The sequence below is a fragment of the Camelina sativa genome, chromosome 8 (genome assembly GCF_030686135.1).
Source record: "Camelina sativa cultivar CO46 ecotype springtype chromosome 8, ASM3068613v1".
Taxonomy (NCBI): Eukaryota; Viridiplantae; Streptophyta; class Magnoliopsida; order Brassicales; family Brassicaceae; genus Camelina; species Camelina sativa.
In genome coordinates, this window is record NC_141887.1 from 1,136,141 (window position 1) to 1,148,266 (window position 12,126).

The following is a 12,126-nucleotide window of genomic DNA, read 5'->3' on the forward strand; positions in this document are numbered from 1 at the left end:
CAAATATATACCGAATTAAAATTTGAGCAAAATTTCCACTCAGCTCTTAATTGGACGAGAACGATTGATCGACATCAGAGCCTTTAATGTGAGGTGTTCGTAATACTAGATGATGTGTCTTCGTTCACTTTCTGGTCTTTTCAGATTGATTCAAGTAGCTTAACCGGCACCAAAATTGACGAGATCATTCAAATGTCTGCCATTTAAGCAAAATGGAGAAAAAAAAATAACAATAATAGCATGAACCAAGTTGGTTCGTTTATCCCAGATTCACAGTTTGCACAAAGGGAAACTCATATTTCACATTTTAGATACGAAGTGACGTCATAAATTGATCTCAAACTCTTGACTATTAATCTGTTCCAACAACTGGAATATCACTGAGATGAAACCCCGAAATATGAAAATCTGACATATTTAGTCATATATTCGGGAAATAACTTGTGTAACATGCACGCCACCTGGCAAATACTTTAAGGTGTTTCTGAATCCCTTTTAGTCTTTGTCTTTTGATGAGATGATAAGAGATGGTGTAATGTTGCTGTTTGGATAACCGCACTTGGGTTCGTATCCTTTGATACGTGAGAAGCTGTCCGCCTTATGTTGAAACCTCTTTCTAAACTGGTTTGTCTGGAACCGGAACGCCGGAATGATCGTGGAAGATGTCTGATAAGCCGTGATGAAGTCACGAGTAATACAACACCTAGCATGATAAGTAACCTGCAAAAAGTTTCAAGAGTCTCCAATCACTAAAAATTATAGTTCTGCAACCGGTTATTATGTTCATGCACATAATGTTATGTGGAAGGAAAATTCTTTTTGGATAGATCTTTTGCAATTTTTTGTGTGTACACAATGTTTCATCTCTAATGACTGATCGAATGTGTTTCAACTAGGATCTTTTGCAATTATTATGTGTCTACACACGATGTTTCATCTCTAATCACTTTGATAGAAGGTGTTTCAACTAGCATAATAACTAAGGCAATGGTGAGTAGAACTTACCATCCTAAGAGAAGTAAAAGCCGTCCAGATGGTGAAGTGGGTAATTTCTCACCCAGAGCGAACATTCCTGCAACTACACCAGTTACAATTGATGCCACAGCAGCGCAGGTGGATACTACGATTGCTCTCCCATGTTTTAGTCCCCGAGTCTGGTAAAGTACAAACAAAAAGAAGACTAGAATCATGATGAACCTGAATATCAACCTACAAAGGACTACAGATAGAGAGTCCTTAATGTTATACACGAAAGCAGAAATGGACTAGCATGGACAAAGTACCTGATAGAAAAATCCTGTTCCACTACAGCATATACTAATTGAAATGCACATAGGAATGAACATTGCAGAAAACCCCTGCTCCACGAATACAAAACCCATCTTTGATACTACAGATGCCATCCTGTGATCATATGTATGATAAACTGTTGTCAGCTATGCAACAAGCTATAAATACAGTTCATATATAGTCCTAGTCTATTTGAAAAATTCCCTGCAGGCAAATCCGCACATTGGTCCTTATATGTCTCGAAACTCAAAAGCACATGTTAAAGGATATAAAGGGAGATGATGACGAGTATCCGAGGCTCGTCACATAGACCTATACATTCTATAGGATGTTAAGGGGTCGTAGAAGGTACCCGAATAAAATCCCAGATTCCAAGCCATATATAATTTCTTCCACTACTTCATACTCCCCCTGCAAACCAGAATTATAATAAGTGCATTTGGTAAAACGGCAATAACATTAAAGGTGATACAAGCTCTTATAGCTCAAAAATCTAAGCAATTAAAAAGGATAAAGAGAATAAAATACCAGCTCCTGCTCCCTGCGCTGGCGTTTGAAGATATGAAGCCACGCATTTAGTAGTAACTTGTACCCAAAATCCAACACAAAAGTTATCAGAAACATTGCCATTACCATAACTATTAGTAATATATTATCTGATAAAGACGAAAATTTTTAAATAAACACAACGCTTCCAGTGGTCAAGTTTGAAATGATAAATACAGGTCAGGAAAAAGCCATCAGCCAACATAAGATAAAAAAGAGATGATGACAAAATAGAGTTATAATGAAATACCATGGATGAAAGGTACCTACAAACAAGATGGCAACAACCAATGCTAGCCAGAGCAACTGGAAGACAGATATAAGTGATGCTTCTTGCTCCTCACCACCAGCACCAACTCCTACAGCGAATGCACAAATCCTATTTATTTGAAGAACAGGTAATACTCTCTACTATCAAAATATCTTTAAAAGCTTACAGTATGCAGAACAAACAGTAAAAGAATTAACAATGATAAGATGTTACCTATGGTGCCAATGCCAGCAACGGTAATCCCAATCCAGTCAAAAACATTCATGACTTCCTTCAAATAAAAATGCGAAAAGACTGAAAGAATGGCAAGTCCACATCCCGAGACAGGTTGAACAACAGACACCTGAAAGCAAGACAAATTAGGGGGTCTAATAGGCAAAACAATCTTTGTCTTTGGCATCAGAATAATAAAAATAAGTAAGGGAAAACTCCTCTACTTACAGGGGCAAGCGAGAGTGCTCTGAGCATCAACAAAGCCCCAACAATGTCCATAAGAAAACCTAGTGCCCATGGTTTGTTAACAGCATATGCCCTTATTACCTGTAAACAAATTCATAAAATTATTGATATACAATTGTAAGAAAGCTTTGGTCCAACCACCTCTCCTCTAATTCAACACAAAGGAAGGAACAATAAAAAAATCGAGCCTCCGCAATTGGTTTTGAATCAGAATATTTTTGACTCCGATCCAATTCTCGTATACTCGAAAATAACAACATTCAAATCTTCGAATGAGTTTTGTATTATTTACCACGAAATCGAATTCGAATTTTCCCAGATAGTAAATTTCGCGAAAGTTAGGTTAAGCTTTAGAGATCGATCCAATCAAATAGAAAATTCAGGACTCAAAATAGCAGCAGCATGCAATTCAAAAGATAAAAAGTTACGAAGATTAGATTATGAGAGAGAGAGAGAGGGGGAGACCTTGAGCTTGAGGGAGAGAGGAGGGAGGATGATAGTGCCTTTCTTCTGGAGAACCTTGCCGATATTGTTACCGGCGGTGGCCGCAAGCGTAAGGCAAATCGACTCCCACATCTCTCTAAAATCGCCGGCGAGAAAACGAACCAACCCAAGGCTATAAAAGGCTTCTTTATTTCTTCCAAGGAATGGTTTTTGCCGATGTCTTACGTTACGACTAACATCGGCAATATTGTAATTTTTCAATTTTTTTTTTTTAATTATAGCCATTTTTATTATATGGTAACAAAAGAATAATAATTTGATCTTTAATGCTTTTATTGACTTTTTTTTCTTTTAGTTTCTTGCCTTCAAATTGAGGTTTCGTATTATTCAGTAAATTAATTATTTTTAGTTTTTTTTTGCAAAATACTACTACTAAACATACAATAGTTAAAAATGCTAATGGTAATTTTATCACTTCACCTCACAATCTCACACATACTGTGTATTGAAACATTATGGTATATGCATTTTCAAAGCAAAATATGTATTTGAATATACCCTTTCAATTTGATTAGATAACGCAGTTTAAACGAAGCTCGTCGTCAAAACGTTGCTAAGCATGCTTATTATGTAATTTATGCACCAAACAACGATTTGCAGCCCTCAGCCGTTAAAATAAAATGAAACATGTTGTTGATACTGAAATGACTTTAAACATGAGAGTAATATTCGAATTGGTTGTGATGAGTACTCTTAAGCATTCCATTCTCAAACAAAAATACTGGTATGTATGCATCATGAAACCTCAGGTTCTGCAGAGTAAAAAGGGACAAATTTTAAGCAGATGATGCTACTACAGTTGATGGAGAACTTGCTTTGGGGGAAAAAAATCTGTAAGTGGCTTATATGCCATGGGAAGGATACAAATTTGAAGACGCGGTACTTATATGGGAGAATAGTATGAGTCTCCCTCTGCCACAAATTTCTGATGTCCAAATAACTAATGACACATTGACTTTAATCTTAGTTAACAAGTAGATGAGTCTCCATAACAAACAAAACATATACAGAATACAATCTTCAGAGTGCAGACTTAGATCAAAAATGACAAAGTAAAGCTAATAAGGATGACACCCACAAATAGATGTATGGTCCCCCAAATAAAACGAGCTGTTGTTAGCAGCTTTTCAAAAGCCAACTTTTTTCAGTCGAGATCTGTTAACCACAACAAGTAAATCATTTACTACCAGAAACTTGCTTTCTAAGATCTCTGAGTTCGAGAGATCTTTGAAAGATGTTCAGTTGGTAACCTCCTAATATATGGTACCTAAAGAGGCAAAATAAATTTGACAATTGGTGAATAAAAAAACAGAGCTTTTGATGAGGGGTTTGGATGATCACCAAAATGATTTTAACATAGCCAAAAACTAGGGAGTGAGATATTGATTCATCACTCGATGTAATTAGGGAGTAAGATATTGATTCATCACTCGATGTAAATAGTCAAACACACAAAAAACCAAACCATATCAAAATCATGGTAAACCCAAATTTACATATATGACAAAACAAGAATAGTTCATAATCATATATCATCAAAAACAGACTTTTTCACAATCTACTTTGATCAACTAATAATCTTAGCAAAAAGGCATCAAATTTCTACAAAGAATATTATTCTCCATCAAACCCAACTTCAGGGTGCAAAAGATTAATCCAAAGGTATCTCTACTTTGTGAAACTAATGATTCATATATAATTTATGGCGATGCAACCATCACAGTTTACATTCAAGATTACAACACACAGAGATACATAAATAGAAAAAGAGAGACAGAACACAATCATAATTACTTGAGAAAATTAAAAATCAAAACAAAACAGAAAAAAACCTCAACAAGTAAAGTAAAAATTATTATAAAAAGAGGGAAAAAAAAATGGTATCACCACCAACCATAGACGACTTGGGTGTACCTCCGCTTAAGCCATCTGAAACTTTTACTAAAAGAGCCTTTGACTTTGCCTTCAACACCATACATCTTATAGCTGGCGACCCTTTTCTTCCTCTGGAGCTCCGGGTCCGTTATCCCCCAAGACTTCGATCTAGGTATCGATTTCTCCTTCTTGTTCAGATCGTATATACTGTTCTCCCTCGTCCCGTAAGAAGCGCTATAGCTCCTGAAGTCTCCGCCTTGGTTACCACCGTTGTAAGGCTGGATCTGCATCCCTCCGTCTCCGTACGGTCTTTGACGCCCGAAGTCTTCCATATACACGCCGGCGACTTTGATCGACAAGAATCTTTTTCTTTTTTTTAAAAAAAAAAAAAGAAAATAAAACACACAGCTCAGAGGAGGAGAGAAATAATAATAATTGGAGGAGAGAAAGAAGATGGAGAATAATAGTAACGCTAGTGTCTGTAAGTAAGGCCGTGTCTTTTGAGCTGGTCTCAATTTGTCATTCCACGTTATAGTATTATTTCTTTCTTTTTCTGTAATTTAAGAAATAAAGCTAATGGAAAACAAGGAAAAAGCAAAAAAAAAGATAAAGAAAGAATCTGATAAGATTTTTTCCTTTTTTTTTAACAGAAACAAAATAAAGTTAAGACTTGTCACGATATTTTATAACACATATAATTAAGAGTGTGAATGGTTACATACTGCATTAATTAAGGCGAACAAATCTATCTGCAACTTATATCGTTTTTTATTTACAATTCAGTAATTATAGTTTACAATTCAGTAATTTTAGTAATTGACCGTTGACTGTTGATGTGCTTGCATTAGCCGGTCAATGGCAAGTTGTGTGTGTAATAATGTTCACGAATCCAATATTAATTGGCGTGATGTTTGTATTCAAATATTTTTTCCTCTGAACGTGACTACCAGCAAAACAATTTAGGACCATATATATTATACCACTTAAATCACTGTCTTAATTTTCCACGAGCTATCATTTTCCCCACACGAAGAAAAAAAAGAAAAAAAAGTAGATGATAACTTTCTAAATCTAAAGTATCAGAAAGTAAGTTGATAAATTAATGTAAAAAGTTAATATAGAAAAGTGAAATGACTTTAATACAATGACACAGGAGATAAGTTTATTTGTAAAATACACTATCACACGAGAGATCCAGTCCCATTTCTCATTAATATAAAAATTTGACTAATAATCGGTTAGATGTGGTTCAATAGTTAAAAAAAAAATTAATGTAGAAAAAAAACGAAATATTTATCATAGCTAATGGAACCTCTCTTAGTTCTCTTAGGCCTTAGTAAACTGAGCCCAAGCCCACACAGGCTCCTTGACATTCCGGTCTACTACTAACCGGGGAATACGGATATGCTGCTATATACCGAGAATTAAAATTTCAACCGAATCAATCGATTTAAGTAAGAGATATGAAGAAAAGGATTAAATAATTATGATGGATGAGATGACCACTGAAATGACCAGCGTGGTTCTGATATGTTCCACTTACGATGTGTGGGGTTGGTCGGCATATTCCTTCCGAGCACGTGTCTCCTCAGGGGCTCCCCACGCCGAAAGTGGAAGTACAAAAAAAAAAGGAGTTTCGAGTATTGGAGGAGAATCTTAATAGTAGTATTGTTTTGTTTGTGGTCACTCGTTCATATATTCTTTTTGAAATGATCAAAAAATTAAAAATGCTAAGATATACATGATACATCTGTATCATCCCACATTTTGTATGTTCATAACAACGATAAAGAAGCTTTAATTATATTTTAGTACTGTCATTTGTCCCACGGACATGCCTTCTGGATCTCTAACACCAAGACGGCAACACCAAAACAAGATATTAATATACATATAGATGAAGTAAATACAGTTACTTAGTTCTACTAATATATTAGGTCGTCTAAATGCAATTCGTTAACTCTCTTTTAACTTTTGCTTAAAATTCTTCCTTTTATTGTTGAGGCTTCAACTTCAAGCAAAAACGAATCCATAATGGATCCAAATTAGAAGTCAGACTGAGCATCAGAGTATGCCCCTCAACATTTGATTATCTTATGGCCATATCGTTCGAAACTATAGTACTATACCATCAATTTTGGAGATCGGATATATCATATATAACGCACGATAAGTTTTAAAATTTTACTTACTAACAAAAAAAAGAAAAACCATTACATTTACAAATTTCCTATAATTTTAAAAATTCCGTGTGTAAGTTTTGTTTTGTAATTTCATTTATTTGTAAAAGTCGTAGTAAGCGATTTAAAACTCTTACGCATTAATAAACTCATAAACGGCAAAACAGAGACAGTTTTTGTTCAACCGGTCAAAACAGAGACATGTTTCAGAAATAGAGTTGCAAATATATATGAACGCTAATCTCTTCCATCAGAACGTAATTCTTCCGTTTGGGGGATTTTTAATTAAAGCTAATTGTACCCCGTAATTAGTGCAATGAAGATCACAAGTTTAGTCGGTTAGTGAAACAGTAGTAAATTGCATTTAAAAGAATAATAATAACAGGAAAAATAAACAAAACCAAATAATAAAGTGGAATTTGTGCCTATGGTGCTATTCATGTGTGTTTGCCTAAAAAGGAAAGTTATCAACGAAGGACAAACGTAAGCGCATTTCCATATTCGGAATTATTAGCTAAGATTTTATTGTTTAAATTCTGGTGGTATACTCTGACATAAAAAGAACTAATTTTCTTCTACTCTGATTGTACGCACCACGGCACCAATGCCGCAATGCTCACCAGGTGTCATCATTACATATTCGCATTCTCGGCACTTCGGCAGATCTCATCACCGTGGTTTTAACTTTCTTTCTTTTTTTCTTTGCTAGGGATAAATAAATAAATACATAATGGAAACTTTTGAAATTAAGTAATAGTGATGTGGCTTGTTCCAAACGGAAATTTCTTATACTTTTATTTGTCATTTTGTATCCTACTAATTCTAAATTCGGATGGTTTATACAAAGATTTTACTAGTATATGTTTTAGTGGGAAGATTCTTTTTAATTATATAACATTTTAATTTGTGATGGTGTAAACGACGAATTTGATGGAAGGAATCATACATCTAAAGAGAGCATATCTCATACAGTTTTAATATTTTTTTCGGAAAACCATGCATGCTTTAAGCTTTAGCGCCGTATTGAATATTCGGGTGTGGCTGTACTTTTTTTCATGATGAGGCTCTGTTGATATGTAATTGGCCGGTTCAATTTTATATTCCACAATATTAGAAAGAAGTAATATGATTTCTTCCATATTGTCAAATTAATCTATTTCTATATGATTTAATATGAGAATTAAACATCCTCCAATGTGTGTTTGACAAACTTCATCCACTCGTTATTCCAAAGTTTTTGGGCCAATTGTAGTTATAAATGTGCGTAAATCTGTCGATACGTTTTGTTCATATTATATCTGTTCATTTCGGGTTAGACCGTAAGTAACTTGCCACAAAGATCATATTTTTATCTTATGATTATATATATAAAAATATATATATTAAAAGTAATATGCTAATTATGTTATACATCTCTAACTATATATACAAACATGCAACGTAAATAAATAGACGATTTATTTCGTGAACCTTAATTAGCATATATTTTATGTTTGACAAAAACTATTATCATTGGCAAAAACAAACGGCGCCTACGAAAAATCAAGTGGTAATAAATGAGCATTTTGATATACAGTATATAGTTGCATTTCACGTGGTTAGAATATGGAACAATCTTTATCAATAATACATGAGAGAGATTTGGGTTTATCTCTTTATCACTTTTTTTTTAAATCCCAATTCTCTCCCATTTGGCTATAAAAAGCCCCGACAGGTCTCAGTTTCTTCCCACATCCAAAGATAGAAAGATGTAAGGTCTATAGTCTTGTTCTTACCTAATAGAACACTGATATATAAATAAATATGTCTATATATATATATATGCATCGAAAAGTAGATATAATATTGGTATCGGTTGTTGAGGATCGACTAGCAAAGGTATTCGAGCCCGTTCACATGCGGAGAGCTATGAAAGGTAAGAAGAGGTGACAGAAGAGAGTGAGCACACATGGTGGTTTCTTGCATGCTTTTTGTAATCAGGGTTTCATGCTTGAAGCTATGTGTGCTTACTCTCTCTCTGTCACCCCTTCTCTCTCTCTTTTTCTCTAATTTTCAACTTAGAAGGTTAAGTATAGTATGGTAAAACGATCTCTGATTTGGTTTGATATATTTGAGGTTTTTGTTATATTATTATCAAAGCTCAAAGTAGTTCGAAGGTATGAGAATTATGCAACCTCTCGTTTTCACTGTTTAGCACTCTAACTATTATTTCGTTAATTACATCTAAAAAGATAGAATAATTTGTTTTTATATCAAATATTTTGTTTTGAACTGTAATTAATTAACGTTTTAATTCAGTACCATATCATAATATACGTACTATACCATTTCAATCATGCAGGATTTAAGCAACAATTGAATTTTGGGGAAAAAGATCTATACTTGTGGACAATGGAAAATAATTTTTTTTTTTAACTTGAAACGTTAAAATTTGCTATAAGCATTATTAACTAAAATTAAGGACAATTATATATACTTCAATTCCTTAAGAAACAAAACTGTTATTTTTTTTTTCTGTAATGTTGGAGTACTTCGAAGTACTTATGTCAATCTTAATGAAGTTGGACGTATGAATCTGCCTCGCTAAAAAGGTTATTTTGGTATATCCCGGTTTTCTAGATCTTATATATAATATATGTATATTGTGATAAAAAAAAAATATATATATATATATATAATATATGTATATATGTACGAGTTCATGCAGCATACACGGAAGTTCGTAGATGGTGAACAACATTTCTGGACTATGGTCGACTTCACCTTTACGGTAGATGATAGACGAATTTGCATACATAAACGTGACATACATATGTATGATACATGTAATATAAGCTGTAAATTTTTCAAATAGGTTAGTGGATACTAAAGTTTGTAATTGGTTCATATGTGTGATTATGTTAATTATTCAAAGAATAAATAAAATTTATTATTCCATCATATGTTAAACCATTATCCAAAAAAACAAAATCCAACAAATATAATTGACCTAATTACAAAATATATAAAGATTTAACATATAATCTTATAGAAATTAATTGTGACTAAAATGCCAATCTGATATACCTCTGAAACTGCTGATGAAGATCTCCCCAACGGAATTGCTTCTCCTTCCTTCTTGCAAATCGTTTACCTCTCCTCCTTGCAACGAAATTCAAACATGTTTTCGCCAATTTTCTCATTATAATTCCAAAAAAAAACTCAAAATCGGTCATATACATGTGTACACTTTGAAAATTACGAAGGAATCTATTTCATTTATGAATTATGACCTTTACTCCTAATGAGTGCCAAGTTGCACTAGTAAAAATAAGTTGTATAGTTACAAAAAAATGTGTAGGAATAACTTGTTTTCCGTAGCAAAAAAGAAATTGTTACAGAATTGTTACAAAAACAATTAGTAATTATTTACTCGTCACAAACTGACCCATTCATCGCAATTCGTCGCTACTTGCTACAGATTAGATATAGTCGAACTTGTCGCAATTTGCTACTAATTGATACAGTTATCTACGCCGGTTTGAGACAATTATCGTCAAACGTATTAGTAGCAAATGGATACATAACGTGACAAAAATTGGTGTGGCTACATACTCACAAAAATCTTCAAGGTGGATGTCACTATTTTGTTACTAATTGGAACAAGAAGTTTGTCACAAAAATCGTCTCGTAGCTCTGTTTGTTCGTATCTTATTTGAAATGTTAGTTTGTTACGGAAGTCGTTGCCTTCTGATGCAAGGTTTAATATGTTGAGCCAAATGGAAAACAAAAGTACAAACAGGAAGTGATACAGCAGAGTTTTAAGCAAAAGATACAGAGCAGAGTTTTAAGCAAAAGACCACAGATCAGAGTGAATAAACCGAAATAGAAAGCAGAGTTTTAGACCACAGTACAGAGCAGAGATATAAACCAAAAGACTCTGCTTAGACATATATTGCTTCATAATCACCTACTTGTAACTCGAGCAGACAAGCGAATATGTATTGATGTATATTGTTCTTGCATCTCAACTCGTCATGTCTCTTCAGCTGTTGCTTCAGGTTCTGTATAACTTCTCGCTTGCTGAAGATCCCCATATGACTCCATTCTCTTTGCTATATGTTGGAGCAGGAACTGTAACAAGAGGCAGTGTGGTACTGGACACCGCCATTTGCTCGTTTGTAACATGATTACTCCTGCATAAAGAAAAGAAGCCAAGTCTCAGAACATCCACACCAAAACCTTTTCTGAAACAGAGTTGAGTTAAGCTGAGATTAACATTCTGAGATAATCATAAGGCAACCCATCATCAGGGATACTTCTTCCATAGTTGCCAGCTCACTGATGCAAGTAGCTACTTAAAATATGATTCATGATTGAGCTACAATGACATTCAATATGCAAGAAACTTAAAGCAATAAACTTGTAAGAACCATTAATTATAAGAACATTAACATCCAGCTAAAAAATAACCAATGAATGAATGTAAACATATAAACATTACGGGCATTAACCAAAAAAACTGAACAACGCTAGTAGAATGAAAAGAAAAGCATATGCGTACTATTCGAAAACAAGTTATTACCTGCAACAAGAGAAAGCAGTAAAGCTTCGGAGTGGTAAGAGAGTAGTGCTAACAACTGCCTTGACGGAGAGATAAAAGCCTCACAAAATTCTGAAATCTTGAGTTGCAATTGAGAAGGTTCCCACTTATGCAACTGCAGCAGAGTTGGGCCTTCATTCAAAAACCTTTCCATTGTTTAACACTATCAGAACTCTATTTAAAAACGAAGTAATATCACAACTCAACATCAATCAAAGCACCAACAAACACAGCAACGTGCAAAAGGGATGATAACACAGCGAGCAACGGCGATTTCAACCCTGAATTTCGAGCTAGCCTAAAATTCGATCCAATAAAACAGTTCAGAAGAAACCTACAATACCTTGAGAGAGATCAAGAGCTAGAGAGACTCAAATCAAGTAGTTTGAGATCGAAGACAACCTATATGTATATTACAC

At 34.1% G+C, this 12,126-nt stretch overlaps 2 protein-coding genes across 4 annotated transcripts; both read right to left on the minus strand.

Moving 5' to 3' along the window:
- Positions 1-175: 175 nt before the first annotated feature.
- LOC104705465 (putative magnesium transporter NIPA9) lies at positions 176-3,306 on the minus strand. 3 transcript variants are annotated; one of them, XR_015563996.1, is made up of 9 exons: positions 3,032-3,298; positions 2,549-2,647; positions 2,321-2,450; positions 2,103-2,195; positions 1,819-1,875; positions 1,643-1,701; positions 1,284-1,404; positions 1,006-1,154; positions 176-720 (listed from the first exon to the last, which is right to left on the minus strand). XR_015563996.1 is itself a non-coding variant. In XM_010421478.3 (9 exons), the coding sequence occupies exons 1-9, from the start codon at positions 3,293-3,295 to the stop codon at positions 474-476; spliced, it is 1,215 nt and encodes a 404-aa protein (XP_010419780.2). In that variant the 5' UTR covers positions 3,296-3,306; the 3' UTR covers positions 176-473. The 3 variants fall into 3 exon arrangements, 2 of the variants coding, with proteins under 2 accessions (XP_010419780.2, XP_087318174.1); XM_010421478.3 differs by having other exon boundaries at positions 2,107-2,195; positions 3,032-3,306; XM_087462048.1 differs by having other exon boundaries at positions 2,087-2,195; positions 3,032-3,261.
- A 1,436-nt stretch (positions 3,307-4,742) lies between these two features.
- On the minus strand, positions 4,743-5,602 carry LOC104705466 (uncharacterized). Its single transcript, XM_010421479.3, has one exon. The coding sequence runs from the start codon at positions 5,275-5,277 to the stop codon at positions 4,954-4,956; it is 324 nt and encodes a 107-aa protein (XP_010419781.2). The 5' UTR covers positions 5,278-5,602; the 3' UTR covers positions 4,743-4,953.
- Between the last annotated feature and the right edge of the window lie 6,524 nt (positions 5,603-12,126).